Source organism: Pinus tabuliformis, chromosome 7 (assembly GCF_031772625.1).
Source record: "Pinus tabuliformis cultivar Carrire ecotype Pingquan chromosome 7, CPIR1, whole genome shotgun sequence".
Lineage (NCBI taxonomy): Eukaryota > Viridiplantae > Streptophyta > Pinopsida > Pinales > Pinaceae > Pinus > Pinus tabuliformis.
Genome location: NC_142293.1, coordinates 220,629,793 through 220,652,641, shown reverse-complemented (window position 1 = coordinate 220,652,641; position 22,849 = coordinate 220,629,793). Strand labels below are relative to the sequence as shown.

Below are 22,849 nucleotides of genomic sequence, written 5' to 3'. Positions count from 1 at the left end.
CCTTGTTGTAGAGATACTTGTAGACAAAATTGTGAGAGGGTTGACTAGGTCTTTGGTGGTTGGTCATCTTACTGGTTAGTTGAGTTTGATATCTCTCTTGTTGAATTAATTCTATAAGGAAATGATTGTTGGGTTTCCTCATGTCGGTTTTCCCAAGGTAGAATGTTGTGCTCTTGTGTGACTGTCTCTTTATGATCTCTATGGTATTTTTGTTTTATTGTTGAGCTCCTCAATGTAATTGCTTTATGATGGAAAACGATAACAATAAGAATATTAAACTAAAAAATATCATGAGAAGTAATTATGTGTATAGAGGGTGCCCTTGTTTTTCAACATTGAGGACAAAGCAATTTTCTTGTGAGGAAGGCAATGCTATGTATATAAATTAATGTACTTTAATTATGATTAATTTAGGTAGAGGGGGGCATCATCAAAAGAGCATAACCCCTCGTGTAAAGTGTTGATTTGGGATAGCATCAGATGTGCTCTAGCTATGAAAATTGGTGGAAAGGCTAAAGCACATAAGATCTCCATGACCCAGAAATGGTTTGGACAGATTGTACCCGATTTGAGATATATTAAAATAATTAATATTTTAATGGAGTTCCCAAGTCTAAACTTATGAAAAATAAAATATTAATGGGTATTAATATAAAACTGGGTTAGAGGGTTCCAAAAGTCATGGATCAAGCCAAACCTAATCTTAGTCGTTGATTAGAGATTTAATCTCGGCCATTGAAGGACCGACGAGAAAAGTATAAGAGGAGACTTGAGGGTCAGTTGGAGAACACACCAGAGTGATCAGTGGTTCATTTTGCTAGAGTGGGGTTGCTAAACAAAGTTGAATCAGTGATCAGCAGCAAGGGGCAGTGAGTACGAGGCAGAGAGGCAGGGACAATACTGGGAGACTAGCACAAAAGTGGAGAGAGTGAAAACAACAGTCAGTCCAGGGTACACAGAGCCCAGAGAGACTGCATCATCGACGCAGAGGGTAGAGGGAGTGACACAGAGGCTCCCAGCGGCTGCGGAGTGCCTCGGTAGGCTGACGTAGAGGGTCCTAGGGCTGACATAGGTCAACAGGAGGCTGACGTAGTGGCCAGAAGGGCCAGCGCTGAGCTTCAGTTGTGCCAGAGAGTGTTTCCTGGGACAAGTTTTCTGAATGCCTGTTTCTAGATATAGAGGTATTGCTGTCGTATATTTTTCTCTGTCGAGTGAGCCGGTTTAGGCACCCAGTTGTACTCAGATAAACTGCATAATAAATTATAATATAACCCTCTAAATCGCTGCACCAGTTTTCTCGCATTGGGTTTTTCCAGGACATTGGTCCAAAATAATGGTGTCACCTGTGTGTTTGTTTTCTTTCAGTTGATGATTTGTTGTTGATATTGTACTTGTATTTATTTTCAATATTTACATGGTAAATAACCTGTTAAGTAATTAAACAAGTAGGAGAAATAAACCAGATAGTACGGGAAGAATTTCTAATGGGTTAGACATAGAAATTCCAACATAAAGACACCTAAAGCCATATTGAAGCCAAGGGCTTTCATTGTAACAACCATCATTCAGTTTTTCTCACACACACACACACACACATATATATCAAACATTAAGTGTTCCTGCTTCATTATACCTTCAATTCTTTATGTAATTCATTGATGAGTCTCTAGAGATAACCTGTTGATGAAGGAAAGCTCAGTGTAAAGCTGTGGGTTTATTTTCCAAATGTAGTACATACATAATTTTAGGGAAAGAGGTTAAGATGGGAATTAAGAAAGCATCCATAAAGGAGACTGATTAGCATCATAAAGAGTCAATAAAGGGAAGCAATTGACAGACAGTGAAAAATCAACCAAGAAGGACAGGAGCTGGAAGTCTTGTCATTATTTTAGCAAAGTAGAGCACATTGAGAGGACTTGCTGGAAAAAGACCAGTGATCTTGAGGAAAAGGTTAAGAGACTTGAACGGTGACCCCATGCAGTGTGCTCTTCTAGCTTAAGGATCTGCACTGTCATTTAATACTAGAACAAAAGCAGAACTGAAGATAGCTCTTAAAGATTCTGTTTGCATGCCTACAGTGCCCATGTGCCTCTGTCACAATCTATAAAACAGCACATGAATAACAAGGCAAACTGAAGCTGCCAGCTACTATCCAGATCTGCTTCTAACTGCTGGCTGCACCCAGCTGTAGGATAATACTAACCAAGCAACCAGGTTACTCTTAACAGACTATGCCCTGAGTTCATATTTGATCTGACCAAGTTCAGACATTCCCGGTCACTAGAGGTAGATCCCTTTGCCCTCCATGTCTACCCCACAAAAATCTAGAGGATCTGTATCCAATTTTGCTTGCAACTAGGATTCTGTCTGCAATTGTGATGCTTCTAGCAAAATGGATATCATATGGTAATCTTTTAAATTCTAGTTTTATATTCACTTTAATTAAGAACAAGTCCCATAAATCCTTGCTAAGGAAATCTACTCCAAGGGACATGATTGTGTATCTAATGATTTGTCCCTGGTGGATAATTTTGTGCTTCGTAGACAACCATGACATTTGTCTTTCCCTGTAATAAGGCCTCTGGTTTTTCTTCACTTACTACAATTCTTGCAGCTCTTGCAAAATTGTTCAGAACATTGTAACGTTCCTTCCACAGAAGCTTGGGTAAGTTCTGGATGTGAGCACTGAGAACTGAATTATCAGAGAGGTGAATCTCCCTACCCTTGTGAAGGGAGATGCCTAGCATATCAGGGACAAAGTTTTCAATTGCATTTGTGTGGTTACAGAAGCATATGTTTATTTTGATGTCTAAAAAATGGCTTTGTCATGGACTGGAATTGTCTCTCCCTTTTTAAGATATTTTGGTCAAAATTTGAATATATCTTATGTTTTCTAGTATGCCAAGTTCTAGCCGTATTTTTACTGAGTAGCAAGTTGACTTTTACGCTGTTTTCTCAATTCATTGCTGAGATGAAGTTGTGACTGTAGCATCAACTAGATAATTGTTTTCTGATATTCTTTATATGTGCAGCTGCAAAAACTGCAATCAACCTGTTCACTCATATGCAAGATGCAACAACCAGAGAAAAGGAGCTTATGAAAGCGCTCAATGAACCTGAGCTTGTGGCAGCAATTATAGGGAATGCGAAGATTGCTGCCCCTGGCCTTACTCAATTAAAACAGCGGCAAAAGAAAGGGAAGAAAGCTTCTCAGATTTGATTTCCTAGACAGAAAAATGGATTGATGTCCAGAGCAAGCAAAATAATTTCATATTGACAGGATACCTTATTCAGCTTGACAGAGAGATTGTACAATTGAAGACCCACAGAGTAGGCCTCACTGCTGCTGCAATATTCATTGGGAAACAGGTTGTACAGATGAACTAATCTGTTGTCGAAGAGTGTGTTTATATTTATCTTGAGAAGTTTTGTTTCAAAACCACATTACTATAGGTTTCCAAAGTTGCAGTGTTTCCATTTGTATATTATGGGTTGACACAGAAAACTCGCAGAGAATGGTAGAAGATTTATCCATATTGAAGTACAGAAGAAATCGCTAGTAAATAAAATGTAGATGGGCTGGATTCACATCAATGCTAAATGTTCCAAAGCAAGTAGAGATGAACAATGAATGATCCAACTTGTTTGTTAAAGGTGCATAGTGTTTATTAAAGTCGCTTTGCATTCCGTTAAAGCAATTGAATGCCAACCATGTTGTGAAAAATGTAGTATAGGTGTTAAGAAAAACCTTTTAATTTATTTGGATGTGCTCCGGCTTTAGTATTGTAGCGAATGTTAACCAGTCAAACAATTTGCTATAAAATCAGCATGGGATAGCCTCAAGGGAAATGCATTTTCTGGTTCAAGATTGATGCAAGCATCCTTGCGTCGAGAGGGCTCTCTAGCTCAATATGGACAAGATGTTGTAATGTCATGTCCTCTCCTGTCAGATTAAACATTTTGACTTGGTCAAATTACATATATGAAAAAAAAAGGAAAAAAATTAAATTAAAAAATAGAAAAAATAAATAAAAATAACCCTGTAAAAGTAAAATAATAATAAAAAAAATGACTCATGGTATTGAGAGCCCATGATATTTATGTGAAATATAACCTATTTAAAGGGGAATTATATAATTGTTCTTCACGTAATGTAATCTAAGTTTAACATTTTAACTTGGTATTGACCATGATTTTAACCCATGGTATTCATGTGAAATATAACCTATTTAAGGGGAAAATTAAACTAGATGAATTGTATGACCCTTGCATACCCTTGCCTCCTTGGATGCTTGAGCATGATATTCGGGTGCATCCGAACCTCAATGAGCTAGCTGCGCTTCAAACTATTGTTACAAAACTTCTTTATAAAAATATGAATTGAATTCCATCTCATTGTATATTCATTTGTTTTCTACATTTTAGTGACTTTCACTATAATTATTATGTTCACAAAGAATATTTATTTTCCATTAAAGTATATAGACATGGTATACATGAAGATCTATTTTCAACAAAGTAGATGACATATTATAAAACATCTATTTTACTTATTACTAAAGTTTTAAATATTAAGATTTATTTTCTCAATATTATATGATTGTGAGTTTCACGAATTAGAACTATTTTCTCAAATGTTATATTGTAATGAATTTTATAAACTATCGTAGATCCATCTAAACTCTAGATCTATCAAACACTGAGAGGGATCAAGTCTTTTGAGGTGCAAACCTCTTTTTTGAGTGCAAAACTTAAGGAAATGTTTGCACTTGAAGAGATTTGATCCCTCTCAGTGCTTGATAGATCCAAAGTTTAGATGAATCTACGCTATTTTAAGAAGAGTCATGCATGTGAGAAGTTAGAAAACAAAACTAATTCCATTGAATAGTTGATTTACATCCAAATTGAAATTCTTTAAACAAGATGCATTTAATGTCAAAATGTGACACTGAGCAGTTAATGAAATTGTATTTTATATCATATATCTTATGTTCCAGGACGTTATGAACCTAAAATTGTGAAAATAACAGTAGGATACAAAACAAACAAAATGTGCACATGAGAATATGATATACGAAGACATTGTTAAAAGCATGTTTTGGTATGAACAATCAATATGAACTTGATTGAAGGGGTGTCTAAACTGGCATGCTCGCGGTTTGTATCTTAGATTTCTATTCTCTCTGGTCAATACTTCAGATTTGTTTATATTGGATTTGAAGGGTGCTTCAAGACCTTGCATGATAGAGCAAGAACTCTCTGTCCACCAAATAGGTGGTCACCAGGGATGGCAAAACATCATTTGAATAGAAGGGTAATGTCATGTAATAATGACACAACATGAAAAACAAGTACATGCATTCACAAGTGATAAGAGAGCTTGTGATCCTGGTTATTAACCAAAAAATATCTGAAAGCCTATCTGAAGATGTTTTTGGCTGAGATTGGTTGATTGCCAAGCAACCAGATTGCATGATAGGAAGCTGTAGTAAGATCCCCATGCAAGGAGAGAATTGCTATTCCCCAAATGGAAGCGGAAATGTAGTGACATTCGTTGCATTAGTAAGTCTCTAACATGCAAACATATTGGTCCTCGGGTCATTTATCGCATTAGTAAATCTCTAGCATGCACATTTATTGGTGCTCGGGAAATCTACTAGAAATTATATACATGGATATGATATATTGCATTGACTTATGCATCTCAATGTCAAAGATGTCAAAGGCTAAACCATACGAAGCAACAATACATATGATCATAAAACTGGATGATCCATGTTGTCATAAATATTAAGAAAATAGTGTGATTCAATTTGATCATAATGAAATATGCCACCAAAGCAAGAACACAAAAAATCATTCGGGCCAAAATATAAATAATCATCTTAATGTGGTAGAAATGGAACATTCCAAGAGCTATGGCTAAGCCTTTGGGTTGATAAGGAAATTCAAAACGAAATAATGAAATACTAATGGGCTAGAGAACTGAAAGGCCTTTTAGATACTGAGGCTCGTAAGTTAGTGGATCTAAATTAACCAATCTCCAAGAATAGTGGACACTAAATTAAGGATTTCCCTCCACATTTTATGTCTAAGTAGTGAATCTCTAGGAAGAGGGAAGACTTGTTGAAGAAATTTCCCAACTTCATGAAATCATATCAGTGGATCCTAAGCAACCAATCTCTAAGAATGGTGGACACTTAAAGATATTCCTCCATATACTATGTCAAACTAACAAGTTTCTAGGAAAAGGAAAGACTCACGCAATAAAATACTTGGCTTCAAATCATGCAATGCATATAATGTAGAAAAGCTATGTTTTTTAAAATGGTTTCCAATAGAGGAGCGATAAAAAACTCGAATAGTGGATTGAGCTAAGCATTCTTTTGTTTGGAGTGAAATATTGTCTGTGAATGTCAAGGAAGTTTAGTATTATATCGACTTCATTTTGTTGCTCTTTCTAGATATATGTTATATTTAGCTAAGGTAAATGGCAATGCATTTGCTATACTTGAAAATGTGACATTAAGAGAAGCACGATGCTCTGTAATTTTTGAAACCAACTCATCAACTCATCATCTCATCATATATTATAGATGTAACCTAATCAGAACACCAACTAATCACACCACCAACTAATCGTGAACTAGTGTGCACCCTTTCCCATCAAACCTAGGTTTTTTTAGAGAAGCCTCAAGCACTGAGGCTTACCATAACACCAAAACTTTACCAAAATTAAATTTAAAGCAATGCAATATGTTTGTAGCCTCAGGTCATTGTTGACAAAACAAATCAAATTGCACCCACTAAGCACCTCTTAAAACAATGAATTGGATTTATTAAGCAGAAACCCAAGGATAAAGCAGTGAAACTAAAGGCATTGTGTTAGCTGCTAGTTTAACTAAACAATTAAATGAGTTATGAATGCTTTGAACTCAAATAAATTATTAAGCATTCATTGGTGGGGTGTTTTAAAATATGAAAAATCTCAATTTCACTCAAATTGTAGATAATTTGCTGGGGAAAGTTGTTAGTATGAATCAATTAAGTCCCAAGGTGTCCTATACATCACGATCAAGAGAAGTTTCACATATTTTTTGTTAAGAGATAAAAGATTCAAGATTCTTTTAGAATTATAATTTCTTATCAAAGGTTTTATTTATCGCTTTACATGACTATAATAAGAGTAGGCGTGTGTATAAGAATATGAATGATTCAAAATTATTTCAAAGAGTGTTGCTAAGAACTAGCTTTTAGCCATCAACATTTAGCCACAATTAATGCATACAACATCAATTTGGATAATTCAAGAATAACATAAAGACATCTAAACATAACTTGCTAGAGAAGTGTTATATAAAAATTAAGTACTTTGTAGACTATTTAGTTAATTAGGGCATAGGGCATGATCAAAGATCATGCCCATTCACCAAGAGGCACGTATGGCTGTATTTAAGCCCAAGCCTCTCATCCTGTAAATCATCAATTCATTTTCATTTATAATAAAATACATATTTTTGTGACAATTGTTGGTTTGTCTCCTACATTTGGTATCAGAGTGAGTTTGGTCTTCTGGCAAATTGCTACACCAAGATGTCCATTGCATACGACATCATCTGTTGTTGTCATTCTGCGCTGCTGTTGTCACCCCATAATCTCACTCCGTTCCCACTTTGGTTGCCCACGTCGTCCCATCACCATTCCATGCCGCTCCCTTCCGCATCCACATTTATCCCAATCCGTTGTGACTAGCTTCCATCCACTACCCTGCCATCGTGACACTGTTCCTTCGACCACCGACCAACCAGTCCACATATTCTCCAACCACGTCCCTTTTCTTTCGCTCTCCTCTGACCGCTATTCAACCGTCTCACCCATTCCCCAAACCGTCTTCCCCACTGTAGACATGCCTTCCTTGACACCTGTTTCAGTGGACGTCCATCACCACAAATTATATAACAATACAATTAAAATTTAATTATATAATTAAATTATATATCAATATAATTAAATATATAATTAAAATTTAATTATATAATTAAGTTATATAATACTATAATTATAATTAATCCCGAAGAGGGAAGACTTGTTGTCTTTCGAAGACTTCAGATTGATATCTCTATGTAATTGCATTTACAAAATTATTGCAAAAGTAATTGCAGTTAGATTGAAATAGATTCTCTCAAGAAACATATCAAAAGAGACATTTGGTTTCCTGGATGGAAGGTAGATCCATGAAGCAGTGGGCATGGCACAAGAGACTTTACATAGCATAAAAAAGCACTGGAGGAAAGGTGCTATTATCAAAATAGATCTATCCAAAGCATATGACCGAATAGGTTGGTTGTATATTCGAATGCTATTGACTCACTTGGGGCTCAACATTGGGTTCACAAACTGGGTTATGGGATGTTTGACAAATATTAGCTTTGTTGTTTTGATCAATGGGGCGGCCACTTCTTTCTTTCAGAGTTAGAGGGGCCTTCGGCAAGGATGCTCCCTCTCTCCATTACTCTTTCTCCTAACAACAGAGGGACTCAGTCAAATGATCCTTGAAGCAAGGAGAAGAGGTGATATAAAGGGCATAGAAGTGGCAGTCAACCTTCATATATCCCACTTGCTGTTTGTCGATGACATTCTCCTCTTTGGTAATAGTAGCAAGAGTGAAACTCGACAGTTAAAATCTATCCTAGATCTGTTCCTAAAAGTTACTGGTATGTGCATCAATACACAAAAATCCTCCTTGATACTGGAAGACTTCACAAGGGTTGAGACTCGAAGGATGGTAGAGGACCTCCCTTTTGAGGAAAATAAAATGTCATATAGTTTCAAATATCCGGGGTTCCGCTTAAAACTGAACTCATACAGAAAGCAGGACTGGTTCTGGTTGGTGGAAAAAATCGAGAACATGATACAACACTGGAGTTACAAATGGTTATTGAGAGTGGTAAGGCTAGTTTTGATTAAATCTATCATCATGGCAATCCTTGTCTACTGGTTGACACTAACATGGGTGCCCAAAGGAATCCTTGCAAGAGTAAGAAAATCTTGCAGCAAATTCTTGTGGGCTGGCTCAAAAGAGGATTTTGTCCTCCCATGGGTGGCATGGGAGAAAGTGGCAAGATCGAAGGAATGGGGGGCGATATGGGGTATAAAAGATCTCACAACTTTCGCCCCGTCTCTAGCAGCAAAATTGGGATGGCGACTGTTACCAATGGAAAATTTATGGACGATGGTGGTAAAAAGAAAATACATTGATCCAATCCCAAATGATGAGTGGATCAGAAAGCCTGACAAGAGAAACCACAAGCATCCGTGGTGTGGAAAGAAACCTTGACTCCGTCAATATAATTGAACAAGGCCTCTCCTGGCAGGTGGGAAACAGAGAGAAAGTTGGGGTGGGGCAGGACGCATGGGTGGGTTGCAACGAAGGATTTCCCTCTCCCCGGAATCATCGGCGACTTGAAAGAAAGTGGGGTATACAATTTGAGTCAGACAGAGAAGGTTGGACACTCAACAATCTGGCACCAACCATGGTTATCTGGGGGGATTTAAACCTTGAACCCCAATGGGAGGAGGAATGACAACATTTTACTAAGGAACTTCAGAGGTCGAATGTACGCCTCAAGAACATTCTAGACACCCTGAGATGGGTTCATGCTCCCACAAGAAAATACTCCCTAAAGTATGGTTATAACTATCTCAGGTCCAAGAAGGGATGGGAAACCCTGGAATGGTGGGCAATACCTATCTGGAAACTGAAATGCCCGACCAAAGCAAGAATGTTTTTCTGGTGTATACTAAGGAACAAGGTTCCAACATGGGACAATTTCTAGAAGAGAAATAAGATGGGACCATGCTGGTCCTCTTTGTGCAGAAAAGAAGAGGAATCAACTCAACACTTATTCCTAAAGTGTCCTTTCAACAGAGGAGTATGGCTTGAGACTTTGAGATTGACAAAGAAAACTCAAAGATGGGATGGAGAATTAATGAGAGAATTGTGGCACAATTGGTGGATTGACACCTCAGAGGAAAACCTGTGAAATTTACCTCTAATAATAGCATGGGTCACTTGGCTGGCCCGTAACAGAAAATTTTTCAAGGATCAGGATCCTTCTTATGAGCACATTGCGATTGAATGTGCATCTATCTATGAAAGCATACCAACACCAATCCCTAAATCAAATGTGAGGGGGAGAAGGGAGGAATAGATCAAGGGCGATATCCCATGGGCTTATTTTGATGGGGCCTCTGACTAGAGGAACATATGTGGGGTAGGAAACGTAATCCACCTAAATGCACAAAAATTAAAAGCTTCAGTGGGGCTTGGAGCAGGAACCAACAATTATTCAGAACTACAAACCTTAAAACTCCTTTGCTGGCTTATACACTTGGGTTTGAGATCGGTTAAAATTTTTGGTGATTCTCAGAATGTTATCAAATGGGTTAATGGAGAGTAAAAATGTCAAAACTATATGTTAAATCCTTTGTTAGAAGAAGTCATAAATTTAAAACAACATTTTAATTATATTATTGTGTGCCATATTTACAGGGAAAGGAACACGGTTGCAAACCTCACATTTAAGGAGGGTTTACAACAGGTTATGAAAAACTGGAGCATAAGAGAAATTGAACATGATGTGATCCATGTGTCGGATCATCCTCCTTTCGTGCTTTGAAGTATATATCCGTTTTATCCCTTGAACTTCGGGCTTTGTCTTTTTCGCTTTTGGACTTCAGTTTTACCATTCCTCGACAAATGTATACAGGGATATTGTAGACAAAAAATTCTTGTGTGTTTTCTTTTTACTACTTGTTTAAACAATGGGAAACTTTATTAACTAAATGGCTGCTGGTTCCTCTTCCTGTTTGGGATGTTTTCCTTAGATTAGGAGGCCCGAGAATTCGAATCAGAGCTCCTTTTTTGCATACTTTAGGATGGGGAGGTATTTTTGTTGCTTACCAGCTCAACTTTATACTCTATGTTTAGTTGATGAACATACAATTTACAAAATGCTTCAGTGCATATACAATGTAACCTTTTATTGCCTTAATAGAAAGTTCGATTTTTTCTTTGGAAAAAAAATATAATTATAACTTAATTATAATATATATATATATATATATATATATATATATATATATATATATATATATATATATATATATCTATATCTATATATATCTATATCTATATATATTAAGTAAAGTTAAGGCTAGATAAGTATACTCCGCTGCATACCAGATCAATGGCTGCATCAATGTCGATGGCCAATTTCAATAAAAAATTGATAGAACTTGAGGCTAAGATACCGAACATGGAGACAAAATCGAGATATTGCAACACAACAAATGGAATAAAGAGTCAGCTCAAGGAGAACAAGAATGGATTTATAAAGGATTAGATAGAACTTTCAATTAAAGTGGATCAAGCTATGGCGATATTGGGTTGTATTTGTACCAGCCTAAAAATCACACCCGATCAAATGCTCTAGAATAATGAGGCTACTCAATATCTCAATTCTCCAGATTCTTCAAAATCATTAGATGCACATGAGAAACTCGAGTCTCTGAAGACATCTTCCATGCTTAATCAAGTAAATAGTAACACAAATTTTCAAAATAAGCAGCTCTGGAATCCCTACACCAATATATTGTTTTCAGATCAATACCCCTTTTTCGCTCCACCGTTAGCGACATATCAACGAAGAGCAAAAATCGAGCTACCCAAATTCGATAGTAATGAGAAATGCAACATTGCTTGGCTCAATAAAGTAGAATAATATTTCGAGATTTACGATATTGAAAATGATGACGGAAAGCTCAGGCATGCTTCCATGAAAATGGAAGACGAAGCATATAATTGATATAGGTGGTGGAAGAAGACGACACTTGCTATCAATTGGAGGAAATTTAAAGATGTGTTCTTTAAAAGGTTCCACGGTGTCAAGGCAGAAGAATACTTCTCAACACTCACCCAATTACGACAAAAAGGAGATGTGGATGAATACACTCGAGAATGGGAGACTTTAGCAACACGAGTACCTGGATTATCAAAAACTTGTTTAACCCAATTGTACACCTCTGGACTTAAAACTCATCTACGAGCAAAACTTGAGTTGCATGACATTACGTCGATAGAAGTAGCAAGACAAAAAGCAAAAGCCATTGAAAAGAAATTTGAAAAGATGTTGTGGTCAAAGGCTGAAAAAGTATATTCGAGATGAAGTTTTCCCCAGTCTATGAATGCGGATAACACAAAATATGTTCCACCACATCTTCGTGAAGGAGAAAAATATAACATGGAAATGCAAAGGATGAAAGAGGGCAAGTGCAAACGCTGTGGCGAAAAGTGGGACCCTAAACATAGGTGTGCTAAAAGAAAAGAGACCAAGAATATGTATAACTGTGAAGCAACTAATGATTCAAACAATGATGAATCAAACGTAGAAGAAATCAAAGATTCCCCAGAATTCTCTCCAGAACTAGACGACAAAAGCATTCCGCAAGTGTCACTATCGGCTATGACAGGTATATCACAACCCCAGACATTAAAATTAAAAGGACATATCAAGAAGAACAATGTAATGGTTCTCATCAACACTAATAGCACCCACAATTTTTTGGACTCAACCATGGCGAAGAGACTCAACATTTTCACATTTCCCCTGCCCAACATGAAGGTGATGGTAGCCGACAGTAAGAAGATTAAAAAGGTAGGGAAGTGCCATAATGTCAAATTGCAGATTCAAGACTTTAATTTGGAATCTCTGTTTTACACTGTACCATTAAGAGTAGATGTGGTCTTAGGTATCCAATGGTTACAAACCCTCGGTACATACTCTACCAACCATCAAAAGCAGTTTATAAAATTTAAATGGGAAGGGAAAAAATACAAATTATATGGATTTCAAGCACCTGAGAATCAAATCATATCATCATCCCAAATGATGAAAAGGATTCGAAAAGGAGCACCGGCCTATGTAGTACAATGTCACCAATTAGAAATGTTAACTTCAAAATTGATCAGCGAAGAAGCACCAGAAGTACAAGAGCTAATTTAGAAGCATGAAAAAGTATTCCATGACTTGCCCATGAAAATGCCTCTTAATAGAGAAATCGAGCATACAATAGAAGTCAAAGCAGGATCAAAGCCCGTCAACATAAAATCGTATTAATATCCATATTATCAAAAAACAGAAATTGAGAGATTAATCCAAGATATTTTTAAGTGTGGCATCATCTCAAAAAGTAAAATTCTGTATGCTGCTCCAGTTGTATTGGTGGAGAAGAACAATGGATCGTTCAGGGTATGCATCAATTATCGAGGACTAAACAAAATAAAAATTAAAAACAAGTTCCCAATTCCCTTCATCGATGAAATGCTTGATGAACTACATGGTGCTAAACACTTCTCAAAACTGGACTTAAGGTCAGGTTATTATCATATTAGAATAAGGTTGGAAGAAATACCAAAAAATGCCGTCCGAACACATGAAGGTCACTACAAATTTAAAGTAATGCCTTTTGGGTTAACCAATGCACCAACAACATTCCAAGCTACTATGAATGAGTTATTCTATCCATATCTAAGGAAGTTCATTTTAGTGTTCTTTGATGACATTTTAATTTACAGTAAAACTTGGAAGGAGCACCTACAACATTTGGAGAAAGTCCTTACACTATTGGAAGAGCACCAATTCTATGCCAAGAAGTCCAAATGCACCTTTGGGAAGGAAGAAGTAGAATATATCGGACATATAATATCCAAAGGAGTTAAAGTAGATCTTAACAAGATCAAGGCTATAGGGGAGTGGCCCATACCAACTAATATCTCCAAGCTAAGAGGATTCATAGGGTTGACTGGATATTATCGAAGATTTATTAAAAACTATGCCCATATAACTGCGCCCCTATCAAACCTTCTAAAGAAGAAAGTGTTTTGAAGATTTGAAAGAAGATATCTCTAATGCCCTTGTATTAGCAACTCCAGACTTCCCAAAACCATTTGTAATTGAATGTGATGCTTTGGGTTTTGGCATAGGAGCAATACTAATGCAGGATGGTCATCCAATCATGTTCGAAAGCATAAAGCTCAATAAGCACGAACATATCAAGTCTACATACAACAAGGAAATGATTGCTATTATGCACACATTAGCCAAATGGAGACAATATCTCTTAGGAAGTAAGTTCTTAATATGAACAAATCTTAATATTCTTCAAAATCTTCTCCAGTAGAAAACGCTATCTACAAAACAACAAAAATGGATAGAAAAAATCGCTACCTTTGACATGGATATATTATAGGGAAAGATAACATAATAGCTGATGCCTTATCGAGGAGAGATGAAGAACCATCGTTACTTGTAGTGTCAGTGGTTATTCTCGAATGGCTTAATGAGATTTGAAGTGAATACAAAAAAATTCCAGAAACAAGTTTTATAATTAATAATCTTCCTCAAAATTCAAAATTTGAATGGAAGAACGATATTCTATGGTACAAGGGAAGAATTTATCTGAATGCAGATTCCAAATTTAAAGCCAAGGTTCTCAAAGAGTCACATGATTCGCTGTCAGTCGGACTTGTAGGATACTTTAATACTTACTACAACATACACCAGTCCTTCTTTTGGAAGGGAATGAGCAATGATATTGAAAAATATGTAGCCAAATGCGATAAATGCTATAGAAATAAAAATGAAAGTATTATGACACCTGAATTACTTCATTACTTAAACATTCTGAATCAGAAATGGGAGGAAATACCAACGGAATTTATTGAAGGTTTACCTATGTCTGATGGTAAGGATAAAATTCTTGTAGTAGTCAAAAGACTCACCAAGTATGCTCACTTTATTGCAATGAGGAAATCTAATTCAACAAAACAAATCACTGAAATATTTTGCAAAAATGTTTACAAATTACATGGATTTCCCAAGGTTATTGTGAGGGATAGAGATGCCAAATTTAAAGGCAATTTTTGGCAGGAATTTTTCAATCAGATAGGAACCTACCTACACATGAGTTCTGCTTACCACCCTCAAATAGATGGCCAAAACGAGGTTGTCAATGAATGTGTGGAAGCCTACCTGTGTTGTTATGCCATAGACAAACAAAAAAAATGGGCTCAATGGTTTTTCTCATCAAATGGTGATACAATTCCACTTACCACACATCAGCGAAAATGACTCCCATTCAAGCTTTGTATGATTACAAACCTTCGAAATGAAAGGACTTTGCTATCATCGAGATGAAGCTGCCAAATTTTAAAAACCAGTTAGAAGAAACCCAAAAAGTCGTCCAAACTCTAAAATAAAATCTCAATAATGCAAGGAATTGTATGAAACAACAAGTTGACCGAAATAGAACCGAGAGAGGATTTAAAGTTGGAGATTAGGTATTTGTCTAGCTCCAGCCATACAAACAGTCGTCCCTAAAATAAAAAGAAAAAAATAAATTGGCACCAAAGTTCTATGGACCATACCAAATCAACAAAAAGATCAGCCAAGTTGCATATAGTTTAAGCCTTCCAAATAAAATTCATGTCCACAACGTCTTCCATGTATCCTACCTTAAAAGGGCACTTGGTGACCATCAATTAGCACAAACAATGCTTCCATACTTAGATGATGAAGGAAGGGTCATTTTAGAACTAGAAGGTATCATATCCATGAGGGAAAAGAAGTTTCGATCATGAGTAATCAAAGAGTACTTGATCAAGTGGAAGGACTTACTAGAAGAAGAAGCTTCTTGTGAGACTGAAGCATTTTTTCAACAACATTAGTCGTTATGTATGCTTTGAGGACAAAGCATCTTTTTGGGAGGAAGGAAATGTTATATAAAAATTAAGTATTTTGTAAATTATTTATTTAACTAGGGCATAGGGCATGATCCCATTCAGCAAGAGGCATGTAGGGCTGTATTTAAGCCCGAGCCTCTCATCCCGTAAATCATCAATTCATTTTCATTATTAATAAAATACATATTTTTATGAAAATTGTTGGTTTGTCTCTTGCAAGAAGTTTGATTTTGATAGAAATTTTTTTGAACCAAAATATGATTAATAGTTAGAATTTTGAGTAAAATAAATGTTTTTCCCATCTCCAAAATATTTTTCAAGAAAACAAGTAGTGTCATGAGAGGTTAATCATAGTCATCGTATTTTTCTCAATTTGAGTTTCTTACAAAATGTTACAAAGGCCAAAATATAGCATGTAAGGAGAAGGAAAAATATAATGATTATAATGAAGAAGTAAAATCAATCATATGGGTAAAAGGTGAATCCTGTATTGGAGCATTGGATGAAGAAATAAATGGAATACAATAAGTTCCAATCTTGATTTCTTGATCTTTGTTATGAAGCAATGGCTCATAAAGTTTTCTACCCAAAAAATTTCAAACTAGGAATGTTGAAAAAAATGACCCTACAAGTTTATTCCTCCAGATTTTCCACTCTAAAAGCAGCAAGATGGATGAAAATAATATATTGATCCAATCTAGATCATCCCTCCACCTCTTGGGTGGTTTTTGGTCCCCAAAATCTTTTACTGTAGGAGATGAGAAAATTTACCTCTACCTTCTCCTTGGAGTACCATTTATCTTTGCATGGAAGTTGTCGTTTCAACCCAATATACCAAAGGCCATGCTTCCCTTATCTTATAGTTTTGGACCTCTTTTGCAAAATTGTATCCTCTTTTGCTAAATCCTCTATAAAGGGTATTACTTGCACCTCTTCTTGATCCAAAATGGAAGGCTAATAATGTTTTGGATTCTCTAAATTCATTAGTGAGTAAAATGTGCATGTATGGAGGTACATTGAGTCTATTGACAATATCTCTCACCTTTTCCAGTATCTCAATGGGACTATTCAAAGAGCCTTGATTTTCTTACTAGCACCTTGTATCCTCTCCTTGTTCAATTGTAATCATACTTTGTCTCACTTTGAATGATGTTTTATATATATATATATATATATATATATATATATATATATATATATATATATATATATATATAGATAGTAAATCATTGTAATAATAATTAGTTACTAAAGAGGCATGTCTAAAAGGACATGTTCGTTCATGAAGGGGAACTTGTCTAGTTATATAAGCAGACCCTCATTTGTAAACATATCATCTCATATCATAATATATCATATCTCTTGTATTCAATAATTTCTATATAAATACTTGTCTTATAATTGATACTTACATATTCTAGATATTTTGAATATTCCATTGTGTATATGAACCTTGCTCATTACATTGGTTTTAGAGCCACATTTTCTGATTCCAGGGTTTGGCCATCAATTATTTGTCAAAGTACATTTCCATTTGTGTGATGCTTTTAGCCACATAAAGTGTTGGAGGTTTTCCGTTTTACTGTCAGACTTTTGGCCATTGAAAAAATAAAATAAAATAAAATAAATTCAAAATATATTATAAAAAAGTATATATATATATATATATATATATATATATATATATGAAAAAAAATGAAAACCTAGCCGACGAGCTACATAAATCCCACTCTAGCCAATGACAGACCCTTATTTCACCTCAAGTCGCCATCTGTTCACCCACCGAGTGTCATCTACCTTCTATAGCCATCCATGTCTCTGCTTCATCATCGAACCATCACCGTCTGGTTGGTTTTCTAACCTGTTGTTCCTTCCACCGTGACCATATGCTTACCAACAACTGGCATACACAATTTCACCTACGCGAAACAAAATTTCACTGATAACCACTTACAATCAACTAATCACTAGGGTACGACAACCTATACATCTCATTAGCTAATTGGAAGGGTTTTGACAAAGGTTAATACAAACTATATTCACCTGAGCTAAAAGATAAAAGAATGTGTTAGAGTATAGCTGTGGAGTTTGACGTGTTGGGCATCACGATTTCCATTAGACCAAAACCTGCAGGTGTTAGTCAACAATCGCATTTCCAAAGATAAGGATCCACAAGAGGCAATTAGTCCTCATCGCGAAACACATGGGGAGAGTTGGTTTATCCAATGTCCAACAATCTCCCCCCAACGTGAGTTGGGTGTGTATCGAACTCGTGACCTATGCTCTGATACCACTTGTTGGGAATTACGATTTCCGTTAGACCAAAACCCACACGTGTAGTCAACGATCACATTGCCAGAGATAAGGATCCACAAAAGGAAATTAGTCCATGTCGCGAAACACATGGGGAGCATTGGTTTATCTAATGTCCAACATGACATGGGAGAATTCACCTGAGTAGAGAGGTAAAATAAGCCAAAGGTTCCAACCATTTAAGATTCATGACACATTTAATATTCAATTTGGAGAAATATATAATTTTATTAAAATCAAAGTACTTGGTGATATAATTAAGGGAAAAAGTCATGGGAAAATAACTGTGTTAAGAAAGAAAGAGAAAGAAATTATTTAATAACTACAAGAGGGGTAACAAGCTAGTAAATAATACTTTGGAAAAAAACAATATAATATTATTTTGGTTAAAAAAGAAAAGGAAGGGCATTAGTTAAGAAGTTGTTATTATTAAAAAAAAAAGAAGAAAAATTCTAAGTCTATCCATTACAAGGAAAAAAAGAAAAGAAGCCAAAAAAAAAAATAGAAGATGAGTTCCATAAATGAATTGATATTCTGAACTAAATGTCCAATTTGTAAAACAAAATTTGAGTACCAATCAATTTATAAAAATCACACAACATTTTGTCCGACATGTTGGAAATTTTTTACTTTGGAAGAATATTCAGATAATACACATACACAAATTATAAGATTAAATGGAAGAACTCGCAGAACTTCAACCAAAAAACAAGGCATCAGAAAATAAATATAAATATCTTAAAGATCAATCTTATGAAGAATCAACATGAAATAATAGAGAAATCTTGTGCCTAAGGGACCATATGTTGGACATTGGATAAAGCAATTCTCCCCATGTGTTTCGTGACATGGACTCACCGCCTCTCATGGATCCTTATCTCTGGCGATGTGGTCGTTGACTAACACTTGTGGGTTTTGGTCTAAAGACAATCATGATTCCCAAGACGTGGTATAAGAGCATAGGTCACGATTACGATGCACGCTTGGCTCACGTTGGGGGGGAGAATGTTGGACATTGAATAAAACAACGCTCCCCATATGTTTCGCAACATGGACTAACCACCTCTCATGGACCTTATATCTGGCAATGCGATCATTGACTAACACTTGAGGGTTTTGGTCTAAATACAATTGTGATTCCCAACACCATAGTAAAAAATTACTTGCGAAGATCAAGAAGTACAAAGATACAAATAAAAAGTGAGGAGAAGAAACTGAATGTCTCGAGAAGAAATTCAACGAGAATATATCAGAGAAGGAAGAAGAAAATTTGTGTTTCAAAGACCTTAATCAAAGATTATTAGGAAAAATTGGAGCTTTAAAATATGAGAAGTTTGAATGTCAAAATAAAATTGACTTAGAAAATGAAGAACTCTTATGTCTCATAAATCACAATCAAAATAACATCACTCAAATTTACAAACTTAGCATGATAAGAAATCATTGGAGAACAAATTAGAAGAGCTTAAGAAAAAATCGAAGGCTTCAGATGAAACAACCTAAGTTGAAGAAAATGCAACAAACACTAATCCAATCGATATCACAATTCAATACGATGATAATTCAGTTGAAGTAAAAGCATATTCAGATGTTGTAGTTTAGATGATGAAAATTCCAAGTGAATATTGTGTAACGAACTCATCAACATCAATACCCAAAGTAAATCTAGAAATTTCCACATGCATGATAAGGGAAAATTAAATCATAGGAAATCCTAATCGACATCTGAATCACATGACAAACCATCTCAATCAATATGCATATTTGTATCACTCAAAACTGAAACAACAAAATTATGTTCCAAAGAACACTGATGTTTGCACAATCCAGTCTTACGATAACAATTTACCCCAACTATCAAATAATTGCAAAGTTCCATAGAAGATTGATTTAGGATGGTTAGATCCCTTGTCAGTTCGATAATTTTGTTTATGACTCAAAGGATCTTATCATCTTGTATCATTGAAGATGACAACCCAAAGAAAATGCGAATAAATTACAAGAAAAAGAGACAAATGACATGCCTTATCAAAAATAAGCTTTGGGGACAAAGTTTTTTTGAAGGTGAAGGAAATGATATATATATAACATTCCTAGGTATATAAGCGGGCCCTCATTTGTAACCATCTCATATCATATCATAATATATCATATCTCTTGTATTCAAACATTTCTATATAAATACTACTTGTCTTGTAATGGATACTTACATATTTCATATATTCTGAATATTCTGTTGCGTATATGAACCCTACTCATTACAAATAACTTCTTTTTTCTGTGTTGGTCATGCCTAACCCTGTGTTTTTCCTATGAATTCTGTAACATATCTTCTACCTATAGATGGATCTGCTTGATCTCCTCAAAAAAAAATTCTTCCCTTAAGGCATCCCCTGTAAGGTCTTTCCCCAATCCTCCTTGTTGTCCATATGCAATATCCAAAGGTGAAGGTGAGAAATATCCAGAACAAGTTTCAAATGGGAATGTCAATAGAAGTGTGGATTGTTATGCTTTAAGAGTTGTATATTACCAAATTTTCTTCTTAAGTCTTTAGATGCTTTTGATTGCAACCCCTCAAAAGCTACATCAAAGTCCTATTGACTACCTCTGTTTGAATATTTGTCTGTGGATAGAATGTTGTGGACCTCTTCAACTTCATGTCCATCTTCTCTGACAATGTAGTTCAAAATGCAATGAGAAATCTTGTGTCCCTGTTTGAAATGATGCTCCTTGGTATTCCAAAGTGCACTTGGACCTATCCAAAGATCATTCTTGTTGCTTCTTGCCCACTGATGGTATTTTTATAGGGCATGAGAATACACGTCTTATTTAACTTGTTAACTACTATGAATATGATGTAGTCATGTCTCTTCCTAGTTATTTGTAAACCTCTCAGAAAGTCTGTAGTAAAAAAATACTATAGATGTTTGTACTTCAAATGTAATATATAGAAATGTATTGCTAATAATATCTATATTGATTGAATAACTGATGTAACAACTCTGGTGAAAATTCCATGTAATAAAAGTTAGTAAAGGAAAAATAATAACCACAGTTGATGTGACACTTATTCCAAGCTGAATGTTGGGCAAAAGCATAGTGATGGAGATCACTGGTGATTGATTAATGGCTAAGGAAATTGACAAAGGCAATGTCTAAGGCTTTGGAAAGGCAAAGTGGCATTTTGGCATATTTATTTATGAAAATAATGGAAATTATGAGAAAAGGGAGGTGAAAGGTCATAGGTTGCATGTGAGGAGGAAAATGAAGGAAAATAATGGAAAATGGAGAAAATAGAGGCCTCGTTAATAAAAAGGCTTTTGAGGATCAATACATAGACTTTTTTCAGTTCAGTTTTGGAACTCTCTCTCTATTCTCTCTCTCTCTCTCATACTCTTGGACACAAAGTTTTCTTGGAGCACTCTTGGAGAGTGTGGCATACTTGGAGTTTTGGAGTAAGAAGACAAAGGAAGGGTAGAAAAGTGCAAGAGGACATCAGGATCAGCAGCTACAACAAGTTTTTCTTGCAGGTGCCAAGTTTCATGTATGTTTTCCTCACTAGTTTTGGCATGCATGGAACATGCATGTGGTTTATTGGTCATGATCTATCACTAGCATGGAGGATTGCCTAGATTGACAATGGATTTGCCTAGCCTTTCCATTTCTTGGATAGATATGATGTTGTAGGTTTATTTATTTATTTTTTTGGTTGGTTCTCATATTTTCTTTAGCTTGGGTTGATTTACTAGTTCCTAGACCCTTGGTTAGAAAAACGCTCTGGAACCCTGGAACAACTTGGGTTGAGTTATTAGTCTTAGAGCCGTAGTTTGAAAAATTCTTTGGAGCCCTTGGTGGGTTGAGTTACTAGTCCTGGAGTCTTGGTTGGACAAACACTCTGCAGCCCTTGGTGGGTTAAGTTACTAGTCCTAGAGCCTTGGTTGGAAAAAATGCTCTGGAACCCTGGAAGGCTTGGGTAGACACCAATATGATTATGGTTTTGTGATGTCTGGTCGTGAGGTGGAATCATTGTTTGATGGGTTGAGGTGGTTGGCCTCTGGAATCCATGGATGGTTTTTGATTGGTGTGTTTTATGACATCCCACATTCATGCTTGGAATATGGTACAAGGGTGACTAGCTGAAGAGAGTTTTGTCTTAGCCATGTCTACAGTTAGGTGGTTCGTGGAAGTCCCACAAATAGTTGGCCTTTGCATCATTAATATGAGGTTATTTCTTCTTGTTATTTCATGAGTATTGTACTAGTTTATATATGGATTATATGGTTGTTGTTTCCTTGGTATTTCTATTGTTATTATGTTGGTTATGAACATGTATTATGACAGTGGCTATGTATGGCTCTCATCATGTTTTCACTTGTAAATGAATGAACAATGTATCTATGGCCTAATGGATGAAACTATAGCTAATGTGTTGAGGCATCAATGCTTCTTAGTGATTCTCAAATGAGTATGAGACCCCTATGCTTAGATATGTTATTTAAACCTATAGGTTACATATTTGTGGTGTGTTTGAAAAAATGCATGTCATGGCTAGTAGAGGTCTAGTCAAGTCCTTGTTCGAGTAATTTTATTTGTATCATTGTTCCGCTGTTATATTTTGTTGGGTCCCTATAATACTAGTGATTACCCCATTACTATTGTAGTTATACCCCTTATTTATATTTTTGTGCCCCTATTACCCCCATATTGTTATTTCTGTGCCCCATAGAATCCCTC

At 35.8% G+C, this 22,849-nt stretch overlaps 1 protein-coding gene across 1 annotated transcript in view; it reads left to right on the top strand.

Moving 5' to 3' along the window:
* Positions 1-3,315, top strand: part of EMB1441 (zinc knuckle (CCHC-type) family protein) — a 365,319-nt gene extending 362,004 nt beyond the window's left edge. The window contains exon 14 of the mRNA XM_089457990.1: positions 3,033-3,315. Within this exon, the coding sequence (XP_089314116.1) occupies positions 3,033-3,220 (188 nt within the window). The 3' untranslated portion in view covers positions 3,221-3,315. The remainder of the gene's footprint in view (positions 1-3,032) is intronic.
* The last annotated feature ends 19,534 nt before the right edge of the window (positions 3,316-22,849 follow it).